At 45.2% G+C, this 20,940-nt stretch overlaps 1 protein-coding gene across 1 annotated transcript in view; it reads left to right on the top strand.

Moving 5' to 3' along the window:
- The window catches only part of gck (glucokinase), a 58,531-nt gene extending 37,846 nt beyond the window's left edge, over positions 1-20,685 (top strand). Inside the window, exons 7-10 of the mRNA XM_033014028.1 lie at positions 1,914-2,097; positions 11,500-11,655; positions 14,829-15,062; positions 20,482-20,685. Of these exons, the coding sequence (XP_032869919.1) occupies positions 1,914-2,097; positions 11,500-11,655; positions 14,829-15,062; positions 20,482-20,614 (707 nt within the window). The 3' untranslated portion in view covers positions 20,615-20,685. The remainder of the gene's footprint in view (positions 1-1,913; positions 2,098-11,499; positions 11,656-14,828; positions 15,063-20,481) is intronic.
- The last annotated feature ends 255 nt before the right edge of the window (positions 20,686-20,940 follow it).

Here is a 20,940-nt window from a genome sequence, read left to right as displayed (position 1 = left end):
TATATTTATGCCTACTATATTCTGTTATGCTGAAACAAAAGCAAGAATTTCATTGTCCTATCTGGGACACATGACAATAAACTCTCTTGACTTGACCCCACCTTGATCGTCCTGCCACCCACTAACAGTGGAAGGTGATCGACAGTCGTCAGTTAACCCATCAACCAGCACTCTGGATTGTGGGAGGAATCCAGACCAGCTGGAGGAAAGCCACACAGTCTTAGCAAGGCCATGCAAACTCCACACAGTTCTGGATATTAAAGAGAGAATTTGATTGGAAACCAACATCAAGGAGTGAAAACCAGAAATACATATTCATAAGTCATTGGAGCAGATTTGGGCCATTCGGCATATCGAGTCTTCTCCGCCATTCAATCATGGCTGATCCTATCTTTCCCTCTCAATCCCACTCTTCTGTCATCTTCCCATAACCTTTGACACCCTTACAATAGACAATAGGTGCAGGAGTAGGCTATTTGGCCCTTCGAGCCAACACCGCAACTCAATGTGATCATGGCTGATCATCCCCAATCATTACCCCGTTCCTGCCTTCTCCCCATATCCCCTGACGCCGCTAGTTTTAAGAGCCCTATCTAGCTCTCTCTTGAAAGCGTCCAGAGAACCTGCCTCCACCACCCTCTGAGGCAGCGAATTCCACAGACTCACCACTCTCTGTGAGAAAAAGTGTTTCCTCGTCTCCGTTCTAAATGGCTTACTCCTTATTCTTAAACTGTGATCCCTGGTTCTGGACTCCCCCAACATCGATTACCAATCAATAACCTGCCAATCTCTGTTTAAAAATATCCAACGACTTGGCCTCAAAAGCTATATGTAGCAATGGATTCCAATGATTCACCACCCTCTGGCTAAAGAAATTCCTCCTCATCTCCTTTCTAAAGGTACGTCCTTTTATTCTGAAGCTGTGCTCTCTGGTGCTAGACTTTCCCACTAATGGAAACATTCTCTCAACATCCACTTTATCCAGGCCTATTCACTATTTGGTACGTTTCAATGGGAGCCCCCCTCCACCTTCTAAACTCCAGCGAGTACAGGCCCAGAGCCATTAAACGCTCATCATACTTTAGCCCCAATCGCCCCCAGGACCTCTGAACTCTCTCCAAAGCCAACACATGCATTTTCAGATATCGGGCCCAAAACTGCTCATAATACTCCAAAAGTGGTCTGACCAGTGCCTTATAAAACCTCAGTATTACATCCCTGCTTTTATATTCTAGGTTCAGATAAATTTCTTGATACTGCCAGATGGAGTAAGCACTTCAATAATTGCAGCTGTGGGTTGAACCCTCACCAGGGTTTTGATGATATTCCCACAAGTTGAAATATTCCACAATTGGTGAGATGTTGCTGATACCAGAAACCTCCAGTGAATGTATTATTAAAATTAAAAATGTTCACTATGCACTTTAAACAAGGATGGTTTAATGATGAAACCGGCATATGCTCCCCATATCATATGTGTCGGAAGGAACTACAGATGCTGGTTTAAACCGAAGATAGACACAAAAAGCTGGAGTAACTCACCGGGTCAGGCAGCATCTCTGGAGGGAAGGAATGCGTGACGTTTTTGGTCTGCAGAAGGGTCTCGACCTGAAACGTCACCCATTCCTTCTCTCCAGAGATGCTGCCTGTCCCGCCGAGTTACACCAGCTTTTTTGTGTCGAAGTTCTGATGAAACACCAAAGATTGAAATTTTATTTTTTTCTCTCTCACCACAGACACTGCTTGACATGCTGAGTATTTTCAGCATTTTCTGCTTTCTTCCTTCAGGTTTCCAGCGGTTTTGTTTTGCTATCTTCTCGAAAATAAATCGCCTTTGGCACTGAACAGCATTGCACAGCAGGGCCAGACAACTTAACTTTGATCTAATAATATACCTGTTCCTCTGCTTCTAGGCACCGGCTGTAATGCTTGCTACATGGAGGAAATGAAGAATGTGGAGCTAGTGGAAGGGGAAGAAGGGAGAATGTGCGTGAACACAGAGTGGGGTGGGTTTGGAGACACGGGTGAACTTGAGGAGTTCCGTCTGGAATATGATTGTATTATTGACGAGACATCTATCAATCCAGGATACCAGCTGTAAGTACCAACGCAAAATATCCATACTCAATATTCCTACTGCTATGTAGAGTTGCATCATTGTAGAATGATCCCCAGGAACATATAAAGATATAAAAAGGACTGGACAAGCTAGATGCAGGAAAAATGTTTCCAATGTTGGGCAAGCCCAGAACCAGGGGCCACAGTCTTAGAATAAAGTGGAGGTCATTTAAGACTGAGGTGTGAAAACACTTTTTCACACAGAGAGTTGTGAATTTATGGAATTCCCTGCCACAGAGGGCAGTGGAGGCCAAGTCACTGGATGGATTTAAGAGAGAGTTAGATAGAGCTCTAGGGGCTAGTGGAGTCAGGGGATATGGGAAGAAGGCAGGCACGGGTTATTAATAGGGGACGATCAGCCATGATCACAATGAATGGCGGTGCTGGCTCCAAGGGCCAAATGGCCTCCTCCTGCACCTATTTTCTATGTTTTTATGTAGGAACGGGTAGGTTAACCTATGATGAGCGATTGACAGCACTGGGCCTGTACTCGCTGGAGTTTAGAAGAATGAGGGGGGACCTCATTGAAACGTACAGAATAGTGAAAGGCCAGGATAGAGTGGATGTGGAGAGGATGTTTCCACTAGTGGGAGAGTCTAGGACTAGAGTTCATAGCCGCAGAATTAAAGGACGTTCTTTTAGGAAGGAGATGAGGGGAAATGGCTTTAGTCACAGGGTGGTGAATCTGTGGAATTCTTTGCCACAGAAGGCAGTGGAGGCCAAGTCAGTGGATATTTTTAAGGCAGAGATAGATAGATTCTTGATTAGTACGGGTGTCAGAGGTGATGGGGAGAAGGCAGGAGAATGGGGTTAGGAGAGAGTAATAGATCAGCCATGATTGAATGGCGGAGTAGATTTGATGGGCCAAATGGCCTAATTCTTCTATCATTATGACCTTATGAATCATGGGTTCTTGTAGAAATGATGTGGAGTATGTCATCATATTGGGAAATGTGATTGCTGGAGCAGAGGTTCATCTGTTTCACTTTGATGGGACCACATTTACCTCTGATCTCTCTGGGTGGCTGTGGTGGTTATGGTGATGAAATCATATTGAACTGTTGCTCTGATGGTGCTAGAATCACACTTTAACTTGGCAAGTCCAGGATTGTTGCTCCTGGGATATAAGAGTAACAACATATTTTTCCAGTCAGGAAGGTGTGTGCGGTAGCGGGGAGCTTGACACCAGAACAGCAAATTGCAATGGGATTTTTAAGATCAGATCTGATTTTTTAGGTCCTGCAATCATCTTTTTGGTAATGTTTGTCATGCACTTGTTTTAACTAAGCTAACTAAACATTTACAACACAAAGCAGATTGCATCTAAAACAGCAATCATCTCCCTCTCCATTTTGCAGCTTCAGGCTGTTTTGATGGCGTTTGAAGGGCACTGTTCAATAATGCAACAATAAATCTTAACTGTACGGGAGTAACGATGTGTTATTACGCAGCTTGTGTCCATCAGACCAGACTGACCTGCAGCAACTGCTATTATCCATTCAGCTAATGGGTGATTATGTCTCAAATGTGAACAGGGTCTGAATTAAAGGTACACAAAATTGCTGGGGAAACTCAGCGGGTGCAGCAGCATCTATGGAGCGAAGGAAAAAGGCGACGTTTCGGGCCGAAACCCTTCTTCAGACTGATGGGGGGTGGGGGGGAGAAAGAAGGAAAAGGGGAGGAGGAGGAGGAGCCCGAGGGCGGGCGGATGGGAGGGTGGGAGGAGACAGCTAGAGGGTTAAGGAAGGGGAGGAGACAGCAAGGGCTAGCAAAATTGGGAGAATTCAATGTTAATGCCATACGGACGCAAGGTCCCCAGACGGAATATGAGGTGCTGTTCCTCCAATTTCCGCTGTTGCTCACTCTGGCAATGGAGGAGACCCAGGACAGAGAGGTCGGATTGGGAATGGGAGGGGGAGTTGAAGTGCTGAGCCACCGGGAGTTCAGGTAGGTTATTGCGGACCGAGCGGAGGTGTTCGGCGAAACGATCGCCCAACCTACGCTTGGTCTCCCCGATGTAAATCAGCTGACATCTAGAGCAGCGGATGCAGTAGATGAGGTTGGAGGAGATACAAGTGAACCTTTGTCGCACCTGGAACGACTGCTTGGGTCCTTGAATGGAGTCGAGGGGGGAGGTGAAGGGACAGGTGTTGCATTTCTTGCGGTTGCAACGGAAAGTGCCCGGGGAGGGGGTGGTGCGGGAGGGAAGGGAAGAATTGACGAGGGAGTTGCGGAGGGAGCGGTCTTTGCGGAAGGCAGACATGGGGGGAGATGGGAAGATGTGGCGAGTGGTGGGGTCACGTTGGAGGTGGCGGAAATGGCGGAGGATGATGTGTTGTATTTGCCGGCTGGTGGGGTGAAAGGTGAGGACCAGAGGGACTGCCCTTGTTGCGAGTGCGGGGATGGGGAGAGAGAGCAGTGTTACGGGGTATGGATGAGACCCTGGTGTGAGCCTCATCTATGGTGGCGGAGGGGAATCCCCGTTCCCTGAAGAACGAGGACATTTCCGATGCCCTGGTATGGAATGTCTCATCCTGGGAACAGATGCGGCGTAGGCGGAGGAATTGGGAGTAGGGGATGGAGTCTTTACAGGGGGCAGGGTGGGAAGACGTGTAGTCCAGATAGCCATGTGAGTCAGTGGGTTTGTAATGTATGTCAGTCAGGAGTCTGTCCCCTGCGATGGAGATGGTGAGGTCAAGGAATGGTAGGGAAGTGTCGGAAATCGTCCAGGTGTATTGGAGTGCCGGATGGAAGTTGGTGGTGAAGTGGATGAAGTCAGTCAGTTGTGTGTAGGTGCAGGAGGTGGCCCCAAAGCAGTCGTCAATGTAACGGAGGTAGAGGTCGGGGATGGGGCCCTGGTACGTCTCGAACAAGGATTGTTCAACGTACCCGACAAAGAGGCAGGCGTAGCTGGGGCCCATGCGTGTGCCCATAGCTACGCCTTGTGTTTGGAGGAAATGGGAGGAGTCAAATGTAAAGTTGTTGAGGGTGAGGACCAACTCCGCTAAGCGGAGGAGAGTGTCAGTGGCTGGGTTACTGAATTTAACACCTGAATTTAACACCTGAATTAAACTGTTTACAATTTTGCCCAGTATTGCTGCAGTTACCGAGTCAAAGCTCACCGGCTCTTCAATAGCTTTCAATCCCCAAACTTTGGGAGAAGCTCAACCCAGCCTCAGCAATTTTAGCAAAACACACACACTGCTGGACGAATCTAGTGGGTCCGACGGCATCTGTGGAGGTGATCGACAGACCATCTGAAGAAGGGTCTCGACCCGAAACGTCACCCATTCCTTCTCTCCAGAGACGCCGCCTGTCCCGCTGAGTTACTCCAGCATTTTGTGTCTATTTTGGGTCAGGACCCTTCTTCAGACTGATTGTAGCAGGAAGTGGAGAGGGGACTGGAAAAGAGAGGTGAGGTGGGAGGGGGGGGGGGGGGGGGGGTGGGGGGGGGGGACAAGCCGAGCAAGTAATGGGTGGATTTAGGTGATGGTTTGATTTGAAGATGTATGGACTAGGTGATAAAGTCTAGAGGTGACGGGACAAATAGATGTTGGATGAGGAGCGGAGTAGTAAAATGTAAAGCTAGAGGGAGAGATGAGGGTAGAAGGCGACGGGGGGGGGGGGGGGGCAGAGACGGGAAAGGGGAGGGGAATAAATGGGGGATAAAAGTCAAATGGGGGACTCTGGATGGGAGATGAGTTTACAAAGGAGTGGAAAGGGGCAGGATGACTGGGGTGGTGTGAGATGAGAAAGTCGTATTGCACGGTGGGGGGGGGTGGGGGGGGGGGGGGGTAGGGCGGTCATGGGAATGGAGGGGGAGGGGAGGGGAGGGGGGGTGGAATTACTTGAAGCTGAAGAATTCAATGTTCATATTCTTGGGTTGTAAGCTACCCAAGTGGAATAGAGGTGCTGCATCTCCGGTTTGCATGTGGCCTCACTTTTGTAATGGACAGGACTGTGAGGAGAAGAACATTTGCTTTCTGAACCTTTGACCTGCTGAGTTCCTCCAGCACTCTGTGCTTTTCTCAAGATTCCAGAATCTGCCGTTTCTTGTGCCTCAGCAATTTATAGTAGGAACATTTTGCCTTTTTCAGCAATTAAAAGATCAATGTGTATTGATACAAAGCATTTAAAACAATGCAACGATCACAAGGTCACATCGAATGTGTTTTTCATACACAGTGTAATAAAATCACAGTGCTGAACTAAATGGCACAAAACTTGTAATCAGATTTCCGAAATGCAATCAGATGTAACAGTGTGTTTTTTGAGGGATCCAGATGTCGTGATCTTTCTTTCTCTGAAGTTACAGCTGGTCCTCAGCTTCTCCTATCCTGTAAGTCCGTTCCAAATATCTCCTGATCTCAACCTTGTATATTCTTAACAACCGAGGATCCGTAACCCTCAGGAAGAGGCCATTGCTAAGATTCAAAACCTTTGGAAAGAAGAAGTGTCATCTCATTTCCAAAAGGCTGAAGGGCCTGTCCCACTTAGGCTATTTTTTAGGCAACTATAGGCGACTATATGGTGTCGTCTGTATGGTCGTGAGTCATCTCCTCAGTCGCCCAAAGAGTCGTAGCGTCTTTCTGGTCGCCGCTGGATTTTCAACATGTGGAAAAAAATTTCGGCGACAGTGGGCGACAGTGGGTTTGACGCCAATGAGCGTAGCTTGACTTCTCCTGATGTCGATGCGGTCGTAGTTGTCACCAGGTGACGTAGGTTGTCGCTGGTGCTAACTTGGGTTTTTTTTTTGTTAAAGTAATAATTCTATTTCAAATTTTATGTCGAAGGGGGGGTCCAGTCGTCGGTTTTTCGGCGATCTGCTACAACTATGACAGTGGCCGGCAGTCGCCTAAAAATAGCCTAAGTGGGACAGGCCCTTAATCGCTTATCCTGAGAAGATTCCCGAACCAAAACATCACCTAACTGAGTTTGATAGGCACATATCCCTATAGTTTACAAGGCACAACCTGAATTAGACAGGTTAGCCAACCTGAATTACCCAGAAAAAAAGACAATGACAGCTGGAGTAACTCAGCAGGTCAAGCAGCATCCCTGGAGAACATGGATAGGCAACGTTTCGGGTCAGGACCATTCTTCAGACTTTGAAGAAGGGTCCCGACCTGAAACTTCACCTTCACCTATTCTGTGTATAAAATCATGGGAGGAATAGATCGGGTAGATGCACAGAGTCTCTTGTCCAGAGTAGGTGAATTGAGGACCAGAGGACACAGGTTTAAGGTGAAGGGGAAAAGATTGATTAGGAATCAGAGATGTAACTTTTTCACACAAAGGGTGGTGGGTGTATGGAACAAGTTGCCAGAGGAGGTAGTTGAGGCTGAGACTATCCTAATGTTTAAGAAACAGTACATAGACAGGACAGGTTTGGGGGGATATGGACCAAATGGGATATGGCAGGCAGGTGGGACTGGTGTACCTGGGCCAGTGTGGGCAAGTTGGGCCGAAAGGCCTGTTTCCACACTGTATCACTCTATGACTCTACCCATGTTCAACAGAGATGCTGCCTGTCTCACTTGGTTACTCCAGCACTTTGTGTCCTTTTTTTGTAATCAACATCTGCAATTCCTTGCTTCTACCTTCTCCTGAGTTTCCGCTTCCAGACCTATCATCCATAGGTCTTCCAGCCTCCTAGATGCCTCATTGTCGAGCTTCCCCAATACTTATTTTAGCGATAGGAAGACCAAGAATGCTGGAGTAACTCAGCGGGACAGGCAGCATCTCTGGAGAGAAGGAATGGGTGATGTTTCGGGTCGAGACCCTTCTTCAGACTTCTTATTTTAGAGATATCATATCCTTATTCTTTTAAGCAGCAGCAAATACTTTTTAGAATCCCCTCATCCCTACTAATCCAGCAGCATCGTCTCCATGGCCAAGCATATCCTCTGGGGAGAAGAGACCACAACTGCTCACAGGTTTCAGCCACAGTGGAGTCCTGTACAATTTCTCTGTTACTGGCCCCTTTACAATAAAGACCAATATGCTATTTCTTTCCCATATACTGTAGCTTTCAAAATCTTCACATTAACTTCTTGTGTTTTAGATATTAAAATCCCCTTGAACACAAATATTTGATAGTTTCCCACTATTTCAAAATAAAATCAATCATCCCACAAGGTGAATGACCTAGATTTTTCATCATTATACTCCATCTGCCACCTTGTTGTATACTCTCCATTATATTTCTGACGCAATTTTTCCCACCAGCTTTGTGTTGTCAGCAAATTTGAGCAAATTAGACCTGGTCGCTTCATAGAAGTTATTAATATGGATTGTAAACTGTTGGCCTGGCAACCCGTAAATGACCCACTTATTCCTGCTGCTTTCTGTCCTTTAACCTCGATACCTGCTTGAGAAATAGCACCATCTAGTGAATGTTTAAGAAGGAACTGCAGATGCTAGAAAATCGAAGGTAGACAAAAATGCTGGAGAAACTCAGCGGGTGAGGCAGCATCTATGGAGCAAAGGAAAAAGGCAATGTTTCGGGTCGAGACCTTTCCTTAGATGCTGCCTAACCCGCTGATTTTCTCCAGCCTTTTTGTCTACCATCTAGTGAATCCTTGCTTTGCTGTTTGTAGCTACCTCTTTTGAAAATCCAGAGATATACTATCAATGGTTTCACCTTATAAGTTCTGGTTATTGCCACAAATAACTCATTAGATTCATAAAGCATATTTTTGCTTCCATAACACCATGCCAATTATATTTTGCAAATGTCCTGTTTTCACTTTGTATATGATGTTGTGCAGAATTACCCAGCTAAAGGCAATGACGTTCAGGTACATTGATATACCGTGGTCAAACCCTTGTGGATATAACATTGCCTTGTAGATTTCAGTTTCAGTTTCAATGTAACCCAATCTTCATTCCCGACCCTTGTTGTTTCCAATCCTGATCCTGATCCTGGCTCCGATGCAAATCCGGCTCATCCAGGAATTCCACCTCCAGCCACCCTCCAACCCACATTCTGAACCATCTCCTGCCACAAACTATTCTCATTTCCTAACTACCCCCACCCACTCAATACTGTTCCCAAAGCCAAACCCATGCGTTCACATAATATGTGAATGGTAACTTCATTTCAGATTCATTTCACTTGCACTTTATGTACAAGTGACGAATAAAACTGATTGATTGATTGATTGATTGATTGATTGATTGATTGACGTCAACCGATTCTAATGACAGTGCCATTACCCTATCGAAATCCTTTGTAACTTTGATCATCATTTTGCTGAAATGTTTATCTTTTTATTAGCTAATAAGATTAGAAAGAGATAAAGGGTCAATGATCTTTGCTGATAACATGGAATTTAGCTTATATTAGTTTTTATTTGTCCAGTGATTAACTACCCTCTGACTCCAGTGTTCCCCATCTGAAGCCTTTGCCCCTTTTAGCACCAGAGGTCACAGATTTGATATTGGTATAGGCAAGGAATTTAACTTGTGGATAATGCAAAAAGCAGCCACTGTGGACAAAGTAGAGTCAAGTTAGTTGTATTGTTCTGGATGATGTTGAGCTTCTTGAGTTAGAGATGCGCTCACCAAGGCAATTGGGCAATATTCAGCCACACTCCAGACTTGTGCCTTAGGGATAGTGGACAGGCTTTGTGGAATCAGGAGGTGGTGGCTCATTGCAGGGTGCCCAACCTCTATCCTGCTGGAGAACAGTATTTTGTGCTACTTTGGTTGAGCTTCCAGTCAAATGCATTCCTGTGCTATTGTGGATAAGTCCATTTAATATCAAGAGTAGTGGGTTAAACTCTCTCTTGTTGAAGATGGCCACTGGCTTTCCTATAGAGTGAAAGCTACCTGCAACTGAAGTTGTCCAGGACTTGCTGCACGCAGGTGAATAGTTTACTGAAGAGTTGCCAATGGAATCAACATTGCGACTCGCGGGCTGACGCCTGTTTGGTGGTGAGTAGCCGCCCAAAGAGTCGTACCTTTTTCTGGTCGCCGCTGGATTTTCAATGTTGAAAAGTTTCGGCGAGCTGCTGCGACCATGACGGGTGCCGGCAAGTCGCCGAAAAAAATCGCACAAGTGGGACAGGCCCTTTAAGGTGTTTGGCCCAAGGAACTCCTGCGGTGATGTCCTGGGGCTGGGATCATTGACCGAAAATGTCCACAACTATCTTTCTTTCTGTAAGGTACGACTCTAGCCAGTGCTGTGGTTGCTGCTTGATGCCAATGATTCCACTTTACTGGAGCTGCTTAATGGCCTACTCCTACACCTATTGTCTATTGTCTATACTTGGTCAAAGGCTGACACAATCGCGCTCAGCTGACCTCTGGCATTCGCCTCTTTGGTGCATATTTGGACCAAGGCTGAGATGAGGTCTGGAGCTGGGTGGTACAAGTGACACCCAAGCCGGACAATAGTGGGTGGGTGCTGTTTGATAGCAATGTCATCATTTCACTGATGATTGAGAGGAGATTGACTGGATGATAATGCTACTGGTTGGCTTTGTCCTGCTTTTTCGTGAACTAAATCTAAGCATGCACATGTAGATGCTAATGTATCAAAGGCTTGACTGGAGGGGAGTGGGTCTGGAGTGCAGCTCTTTGATACAGCCAAGATATTCGCTACTCCCATTACCTTTTCTGTGTAAAACCTCGCTGACATATCAAATGGATGGAAAATGTTGCCTTCTGTGATAGTTGGGATCTCAGCAGAATGCCAGACTTGACATCCAAGTTGGGAGAAGAGTGGTGATGGTGTCAGAAGACGAGCTTAGCACGGCAATGACTTATTGCAGTTCAAAATCTTGGCATCAATAGAGAGCAGCACTTTGGCAGTGTGTCTTGCGAAGGCATAGTTAAGGACCTGTCCCACTGTAGGAGGTAATTCGAGAGTTCTCCCGAGTTTTCCCCTGATTCGAACTCGGATAATGTCCGCAGTGGGTCTATAGGAGTCCGTGGATGTCTCGTAGCGGCTCGTACGAGTAAAAAGTTTTTTAAAATTTCATCGCAAGTATTTTTTTACTCGTGGACATTTTTCACAGTGTTGAAAAAACGTCACGAGTTTACCGGATTTCCCGAGTACCTACCGTTACTCGTGCGAGCCGCTACGAGACATCCACTAACTCCTACGGACCCGCTATGGACATTCTCCGAGTTCGAATCAGGGGAAAACTCGGGAGAACTCTTGAATTACCTCGTACAGTGGGACAGGCCCTTAACAAATGGAAATTTTAGTATAACATGTAAGAGAAAGGGGTATTATCAGGGTATCTCAATAGGACTTTTTGTTAATTATTGCTTGTCTCTTTTCTGAAAGAAATACTTTATGCTGCTATTTGGAACCTGGAAAGGACATAATATTTACTGCATATCATTAAATGTGTCCTTTATCTTAATTAGATTTGAGAAGATTGTTGGTGGGAAATATATGGGTGAACTTACACGGCTTGTACTACTGAAACTGGTAAATCAAAACCTGCTCTTCAACGGAGAGGCGTCTGAACAGCTGAAAACTCGAGGGAGCTTTGAAACAAGATTACTCTCACAGATAGAAAGGTACTGATCACCTTAACTGTAGTCGTCTTTCTTACAGTTTGGCTTTCTTCCCAACCAATTGTTCAAGCGCTTTTGATTGCAACATGCGCCTTAATTTAGTTCAACAAAGAAACTGACAAGTTACTAAAGAACCTGGATTCAAGAGGTGTGACTTTCCACTTTCCTCGTACCCAGTTGAAAACACAAAGCACTGGAAGTACAGAGATAATCGAACAACACCTCTATCCTGCCTTTCTCTTATATAACGTGACTATTTTTATTTCCCATGCTCATAGTTTGCTTTTTATGTCTGCATTCTGTGTTATGCCTTTAATTTTTTTCAAACTAATATGTTTCAAAGTATGTGATTTGTGAGCATTGGGGAATGCCTGAGATCAGTGGGAGATATATAATATGCAAGGGCATGATGAAATCAAGGTGGAGATGGTATTGGATCTCTTGAAGAGCATTCAGGTGGATATGTCCCCAGGGCCTGTTGGGATGTATCCCGAGTTATTGGGAGAGGGTGGAGAGGAGATTGCTGAGTCTTCGAAAGAGGTTCTTGCATTCTCCCCTTTGCATGTGCTCTGGAAATTAGCCCTTGTTGTTCCTTTAAGACTGGGAATAGAGATTATCCTGGAAATTCGAGCCTCACCTCAGTGATAGGGAAGTTATTAGAGAGGATTCTTAAGGTTTAGATTTATTTTCATTGCGTACAGTTTTGGTCTCCTAATCTGAGGAAAGACATTCTAGCCATAGAGGGAGTACAGAGAAGGTTCACCAGACTGATTCCTGGGATGTCAGGACTTTTATACGAAGAAAGACTGGATAGACTCGGCTTGTACTCGCCAGAATTTAGAAGATTGAGGGGGGATCTTATAGAAACTTACAAAATTCTTAAGGGGTTGGACAGGCTAGTTGCAGGAAGATTGTTCCCGATGTTGGGGAAGTCCAGAACAAGGCGTCACAGTTTAAGGATAAGGGGGAAGTCTTTTGGGACCGAGATGAAAAAAACGTTTTTTACACAGAGTGGTGAATCTCTGGAATTCTCTGCCACAGAGGGTACTTGAGGCCAGTTCATTGGCTATATTTAAGAGGGAGTTAGATGTGGCCCTTGTGGCTAAGGGGATCAGGGAGTATGGAGAGAAGGCAGGTACAGGATACTGAGTTGGATGATCAGCCATGATCATATTGAATGGCGGTGCAGGCTCGAAGGGCCGAATGGCCTACTCCGGCACCTATTTTTTATGTTTCTATGTTTCTATGTTTCGACGCCCGCACCTCCAGACTCAGGAACAGCTTCATCCCCAGAGTTATAGCTGCTCTGAACTGGCCCTGCTGAGTGCCCCCCCCCCCCCCCCATGAACTGTCTCCCTCGGATGGTCACGTCGCACATCGACCTGGAACAGACACATTTGCACTTTAGTCTGTTTTTACTGTTTTACTGTTCTTTTAATAAATCATGTTTCTCAGGGTATCTAAATCTAAATGTTATTAGTTGTTTAAGTTATGATATCGGATGGAAGCTGCATACCAAATCTTGTTGCACATATGTGCAATGACAATAAAATATATTACTATTATTATTATTATTATTATTATTATGAGGCATAGTTAAGGTTCACAGTCGGACACTTTTGTGCAGGGTGGAAATGTCAAATAGGAGGCGGCATCGCTTCAAGGTTAGAGGGGGAAAAGTTTAAAGGAGATGTGTGGGACAAGTATTTTAGGCGCCCGGAATGCGCTGCCAGGAGTGGTGGTGGAGGCAGCTACAATAGTGGGATTTAAGAGGCGTTTAGATAGACATATGAATATCAAGGCACTGTTGGGATATGGTTCATGTGCAGGAAGAAACAAGTAGGTTAATTTGGCATCCTGTTTGGCCGAGACATCATGGGCTGAGTAGCCTGTTCCTGTGTTGTAATGTTCTATAAGCTTCACTTGAGCATCAAAACCAGTTAAATGCCAGAAAACAGCAGCCCTTTCCTGCTTTTTCCCCACACTCCTTGATTCCTTTAGACTTTCTTTCCCCTAATAGTTCCCATTATCACCTTCCTTATCAATGTTTAGCTAATGTCTCTAAATTCACCCACCCCTCTGCACCCCCCCCCCCCCCCCCACCACCCCAAACCTGGTTCCATTTGGCTTTGTCTCCCCTTAGTTGTTTCCACCTATCACCCACCTCCCAACTCCGCCTGTCTTATTCCACTTGGTCCACCCAGGGCCAGATTTACATTTAAGCTTCACAAGCTTAGGCTTAGTGCCTCGAGATCTAGCGGCTTCATAGGCTTCATAGGCTGATTGGGAGGGTCCTTACATAGGCTGATTAGGAGGGGCCTCACAAGTGGAATAGCCTAATAATAATAATAATGGATGGGATTTATATAGCGCCTTTCTAATACTCAAGGCGCTTTACATCGCATTATTCATTCACTCCTCAGTCACACTCGGTGGTGGTAAGCTACTTCTGTAGCCACAGCTGCCCTGGGGCAGACTGACGGAAGCGTGGCTGCCAATCTGCGCCTACGGCCCCTCCGACCACCACAAATCACTCACACACTTCCGGTTGCCAGCCAAACACTTAGCCCATTGTGCCATCTGTCGTCCCGAGAGCCTAGGGCCTCTCTTCATCTAATCTGGCCCTGGGTCCACCTATCAGCTACAGGTCTGTCTCATCCCCCTCCCCCTCTCCTTATATTGGTAATCCTCCCTCTCCATTCACAGTTCTTCTGCATGCTCACAATTCTTCTACCCCTGCAGATGCTGCTTGACCAGCTGAGTACCTCCGTCAATTTGGTTTTAGCTCCAGATTCGAGCATCTGCTGCCGCTTGAGCTTGTGATTATGTTCTGTTACCCCTGAGTTCAGTTAATTATGCATTACAACACAGTTATCCTCTGTTCCATTTTCACAGAATCAGTTTAACTTTGTCTTTGGTTGCTATTGATATCAACATTTGAAAATATCGCCACCTAGTTGTGCTCCAGTTGAATGTTTAGCTGTGGAAACCTGGGCCTAAGATCTGGATCTGCCATACACGAGTCTCGGGTCAGGTTATGGCAAGAAGGACTGCGTTTCTGTGAAGCTAGCGTGGTATTTTCCTTTAAAAATGCACCACCTATGTTAGTTAACAGTCATGTACTACGCTGTTTAAGACAATTGACTATTTTCATAATCTTTCTTCTTTTATTTAAGTGACACAGCTGACCAGAAGCAAATCTGTAATATTCTGAACACATTAGGTGTGGTGCCATCCCAAGGCGATTGTGAAATTGTCCATTTGGCATGCAAGAGTGTGTCGACGCGAGCAGCGCATATCTGTGCCGCAGGATTGGCGGGCGTTATCAATCGGATGTGGGAGAACAAATGCAAAGAAACGATGAGCATCACAGTTGGAATTGACGGATCCGTTTACAAGCTGCATCCCCAGTAAGTGTGCAGGAAGGAACTGCAGATGCTGGTTTAAACCGAAGATAGACACAAAAAGCTGGAGTAACTCAGCGGGACAGGCAGCATCTCTGGAGAGAAGGAATGGGTGACGTTTCGGGTTGGGACCCTTCTTCAGCCTGAAGAAGGAATGGGTGATGTTTCAGGTTCAGACCCTTCTTCAGACTGAAGACGGAATGGGTGACATTTCGGGACGAGACCCTTCTTCAGTCTGAAGACTGAAGAAGAGGTCTCGACCTGAAACGTCACGCATTCCTTCTCTCCAGAGAAGCTGCCTGTCCCGCTGAGTTACTCCAGCTTTTCGTGTCTATCCCTAGTAAGTGCTTGTTTAGGGGGATGGCGATGTTGGAGATGTGAAATAAATGCTCATAATGGTAGGATGACTGTGCTGGGATTATGTGCTGCATTTTCATTTCCAGATCAGGTGTAGCGAAGGTGTGTGCAAATGTGACAAAGCCTTTAGATGTTACTTTGGTTCCAAAATCGTATCTAATACATCTGTGCATTTTTTGTACCTTGTCATGAAGGGTGTAATGAGGGCACGGATATTGTCGCGCAGAGCAGCAAACAGCGCCCAAAACAGCGCCTGCAGAGGTCTTACGTGAAACAGCGACCACTGATTTGAAACTAGATGCCATCATGGAGTTCTGCACTCCAACTTATGTGCTTTATTAAACCATGCAGGCCCGAGCTGGTGATTTCACATCCTCTTGGTAAATAGCGAGACTTGCTTAAGTGGAAATCAATGTAAATCTGGGTACTGTTACCCAGAGATTTCACACGCTGTACCCAAAACCTACTGGCTTCACCTATCAACGTGACCTGGGTGAGACAATTGTAGTAATAAACATACAGGGAGCAGTCTTTCAACAAGATATCGAAGATTTAGAGGATTAGTAAAGTTTTCACAGAAAGTTCAACCTCGTAACTTCCAATTTGTCTTGTCATCAAATATCACCAAAATAGATTCAAGAGTGCAAGAGTTGGACACACTAACCTCTGTAATTATATCTCTGATTGTGTTTTATACTGGGAGCCTAATCAACATTACACTCCAATGTTGATTGTTGAATTTAGCACCGTATTTTCATAATTTTAGTGTACTTTGGGCAGTTGTGTTTCAGTGTGTCTAATATATATTATAGAAAACAAATGTGCACCTCGAAAGCAATTATGTTGAAAGGATAAATGGCCTCAGCATTAGTAAGGTTGCAGTTCACGACAATATCTGTAAACAGGATTTAACATATGTACACTCCCAGTACCTATTTAGACCACTTCCCCACACCAAATACCTGAACAATATCTTTCAGGGGACATGTCTAGGAAGGAACTGCAGACTCGGCTTGTACATGCTAGAATTTAGAAGATTGAGGGGGGATCTTATAGAAACTTACAAAATTCTTAAGGCTAGATGCAGGTAGATTATTCCCGATGTTGGGGAAGTCCAGAACTAAGGGTCACAGTTTAAGGATAAGAGGGAAGTCTTTTAGGACCGAGATGAGAAAATCATTTTTTACACAGAGAGTGGTGAATCTGTGGAATTCTCTGCCACAGAAGGTAGTTGAGGCCAGATCATTGGCTATATTTAAGAGGGAGTTAGATGTGGCCCTTGTGGCTAAAGGGATCAGGGGGTAAAGATAGTAAACCAAAGCTAGACAGAACAAGCTGGAGTAACTCAGCGGGACAGGCAGCATCTCTGATGAGAAGGAATGGGTGACGTTTCAGGTCGGGTCTGATGAGGGGTCTTGACCCGAAACGGCACCCATTCTTTCTCTCCAGTGATGCTGCCTGTCCCGTTGAATTACTCCGGCATTTTGTGTCTATCTTTCAGGGAACATATCAGCTACAGACCTAAACATCATTCCACCAGGCCATAGTCTACCAGTGAACACTCTTATTTAAGTTTTAGTTTAGTTTAGTTTAGAGATACAGCACAGAAACAGGCCCTTCGGCCCACCGGGTCCATGCTGACCAGCGATCCCCGCACATTAACATTATCCTACACCCAGAAGGGACAATTTTTCATTTACCAAGCCAATTAATCTACAAACCTGTACGTCTTTGGAGTGTGGGAGGAAACAGAAGATCTCGGAGAAAACCCACGCAGGTCATGGGGAGAACGTACAAACACCGTACAGACAGCACCCGTATCGGGATTGGACCTGGGTCTCCGGCGCTGCATTCGCTGTAAGGCTGCAACTCGACCGCTGCGCCACCAGCGGTTCTCTTTCTTCTAATTACATGCGCTTATAAAACACTTATTATGGGAATAAGTCTTCCCCGAAGCAGGTCTTCAGTTTATATTGCATCCCTGAGCTCAATGAAAATAAAATTCAGAAGAGATGTAAACCAGGCTGTGATCACATAGTCACCATCTACTTCATGACATTTTCAGATATTCACCTTGACTATATAATAAAATTGGTGGCAACCATGTACAAAGCTGGCACCTGCCAGTTGTACTTACAAATTTGTATCGTACAAAGGAAGGCAATTCAACCCTTGGATTCCATGTGGGTTCCTTACAGGAAATTCCATTAAATTCTGTGGGTCTTGGCTCATAACCCCGCAAATTACTGCATGTCCAATTTCCTACTGAGAGCCCTGATTGAATCTACAGTAGGTCTATTTCCAACAACTGTGCAGGTCCCAATTCATTACCACTCTATATGTTTAAAGAAACTGTTTATCCTCACATTATCTCCACCACCAGGCCCAAAGCCTTTTATCTTTTGCTTTTGCATTTAATCTGTTTTTTTCCTGGACTTTCATGATAAGAGTTTCTCTCTAACAAAACCCATCGTGCCCTATCCAACATCAGGCAAAGGGCCTTTGCACCAGGGCAACAACTCAATAATCTGAGGCTGAGGGGAGACCAGATAGAAGTGTATAAAACTATGAGAGCACATATGCAGTAGACAGTCAGAACATTGATCACAGGGTGGAAATCTCAAATACTAGCAGTCATAAGTTTAAGTTGAGAGGGGCAAAGTTTAAAGGAAATAGACAATAGGTGCAGGAGTAGGCCATTCAGCCCTTCGAGCCAGCACCGCCATTCAATGTGATCATGGCTGATCATCCACAATCAGTACCCCGTTCCTGCCTTCTACCCATATCCCCTGACTCCGCTATCTTTAAGAGCCCTATCAAGCTCTCTCTTGAAAGAACCGGCCTCCACCGCCATCTGAGGCAGAGAATTCCACAGACTCACAACTCTCTGTGTGAAAAAATATTCCCTCATCTCCGTTACAAATGGCTTACCCCTTATTCTTAAACTGTGGCCCCTGGTTCTCAACTCCCCCAACATCGGGAACATGTTTCCTGCTTCCAGCATGTCCAAACCCTTAATAATCTTATTTATTTCAATAAGATACCCTCTCATCCTTCTGAGTTTGGGGCAAGTTTGATAGTGCCTATTAAGAGACTGTTAGATAGGCATATGGATGGATTTGGAGGGATATGGAGAACAGTTTAATTTGGCATCCTGTTTGGTACAGACATTGTTACAAAGGGCATGTTCATGTTCGGTAACATACTGTGTTCTATACAGTCTATTTTACATGTTCATTTGGCCACTTCATCCTGGACCCCATATGATCTAAACTTCCAAACTATCCTACCATACGGGACCTAGTTCAATTCTTGATTAGTACGGGTGTCATAGGTTGTGGGGAGAAGGCAGTAGAATGGGATTAGGAGGGAGAGATAGGTCAGCCATGATCGAATGGTGGAGTAGACTTGATGGGCTGAATGGCCTAATTCTACTATTTCTTATGACCTTAGTCAAGACCTTGCAAACATGCACTGCCTTGCCTTAGTCAATTCTCTTGGTCACCTCTTTAAATAACTCATTTAAATTTGTGTGCTGTAATTTCCCATGCACAAAGCCATCCTAACAATCCATGCAGTTTCTTCCTTGGCTTCCCACAAAGTCCTAGAATACACTTGATGAAGCCACATTAATGTGCTTAAAGACTGCCAGCACCTCCTCCAATAAATCACTATTCATTTCCTTTAATCCATCCCCCAGCCTCCATGACCTTATCCATGGTAAATACAGAGGAGAAATATTCACTTACACAACTCACTCATCTGCGGCTCCACATATAAACACCCAGATTGATCCTGAAGGGGACTTATTTTCTCCCTAGTTATCCTTTAATCTCTTAGAATTCTCCTGTACCTTATCTGCCGAAGCTATCTCATATCTCTTGTCCTCCTTGTTTCCCTCTTGAGTGTACTCCTACATCATTGTACTTAAGGAATTTGCTTAATTCCAGCTGTCTATACCTGACAATGCTTCCTTTTTCCTGGCCAGCCAACCAGGGTTCCATTCAAAGAAAAGAATGTCTGCAATCCAAAGCATCAGTGGGGAAAGGCAAGGTTTAACTTATGAAAATACCAAGTTCTCCATAAATCATCTTAGTTTAGTTTAGTTTAGAGATACAGCGCTGGAACAGGCCCATCGGACCACCGAGTCCGAGCCGACCATTATAGACAATAGACAGTGGACAATAGGTGCAGGAGTAGGCCATTTGGCCCTTCGAGCCCGCCATTCAATATGATCATGGTTGATCATCCCCAATCAGTACCCCATTCCCGCCTTCTCCCTGACTCCGCTATTTTTAAGAGCCCTATCTAGCTCTCTCTTGAAAGCATCCAGAGATCACCACTTTTCTGTTTAACACTGCCTTTAATTAAATTAAATAATTCTTCATTCCTTACACTGCACTGTAACTTTTATTCTTGTATTTTATACTTGTCTTATTTTAATTTAGCTTGTTTTTTTATTTTCTATTCATTTTAGTGACTGGTTTAAATGCTTTTGATTGCTCTTTAATGCTTTGTGCAAAGCACTTTGAATTGCCTTGTTACTGAAATGCGTTATATAAATAAACTTGCTTGCTTACACTAATACTATCCTGCACACACTAGGGACAATTTACAATTTACCAAAGCCAATTAACCTACAAACCCATACGTCTTTGGAGTGTGGGAGGAAACCGAAGCGCCCGGAGAAAACCCATGCGGTCACGGGGAGAACGTACAAACTCCGTACAGACAGCACCCATAGTCAGGATCGAACCCAGGTCTCTGGCGCTGTGAGGCAGCAACTCTACCGCTGCGCCACCGTGCCGCCTTATGTGCTCTGTACACTTCTCCTGCCTCTCTCCACACTGGACCTTGCATGAATTGGCAGGTTCATGTTCACAACACACGGCAACATCTACTCCATCTCAGGGAGAAGAGAGATGCACGATCTCATTCTAGGGCAGTTGCTTGACCTAACTTGGTTGTGCGAGTGTGAGACACTGTGAACCCAGTGAGATCTAAGCTTGCTGAAAGTTTACCTTCCTGCTGTGTTAACCATTCACTCTCCTCTCACTTTTCTCCACAGATTCAAACATAGGTTTCACATGATGGTCAGGGAACTTGCGCCCGACTGTGACATCACATTCCTTCAGTCCACCGAAGGCAGTAGCCTGGGAGCAGCATTAATCTCTGCAGTGGCTGGCAAGCTGGGCAGCTGATCAGCCAGTATCCTTATAACTCTGCAACTCAACCCTCTGCTACATCTGCAGTAGTTTTTTGGTCTGAATAAAGTGAATTCCCTAAAAAAGGGAAGACTGGTAAACATTGGGTGACGCCATCAGCAATGGCAGCCTCGCAAACGATGTCCGTTTTTTCTTCTTTTTTGTTATTTTTAGTGTGTTTTAAAAGTTAATGTTCTCTGGTTTGTTTTATGTGGGGGGTGGGTGAGGGGGTCGGGGGAAACTTTTTCTCAATCTTTACCTTGCCGGAGATGCGATTGTTTTCCAGATCGTATCTCCGGTCACTCTGCGGCCTAACATCAAGG

The sequence above is a fragment of the Amblyraja radiata genome, chromosome 39 (genome assembly GCF_010909765.2).
Source record: "Amblyraja radiata isolate CabotCenter1 chromosome 39, sAmbRad1.1.pri, whole genome shotgun sequence".
Taxonomy (NCBI): domain Eukaryota; kingdom Metazoa; phylum Chordata; class Chondrichthyes; order Rajiformes; family Rajidae; genus Amblyraja; species Amblyraja radiata.
The sequence above is the reverse complement of the archived record's forward strand: the minus strand, read 5'-3'. Positions and strand labels throughout refer to the sequence as shown.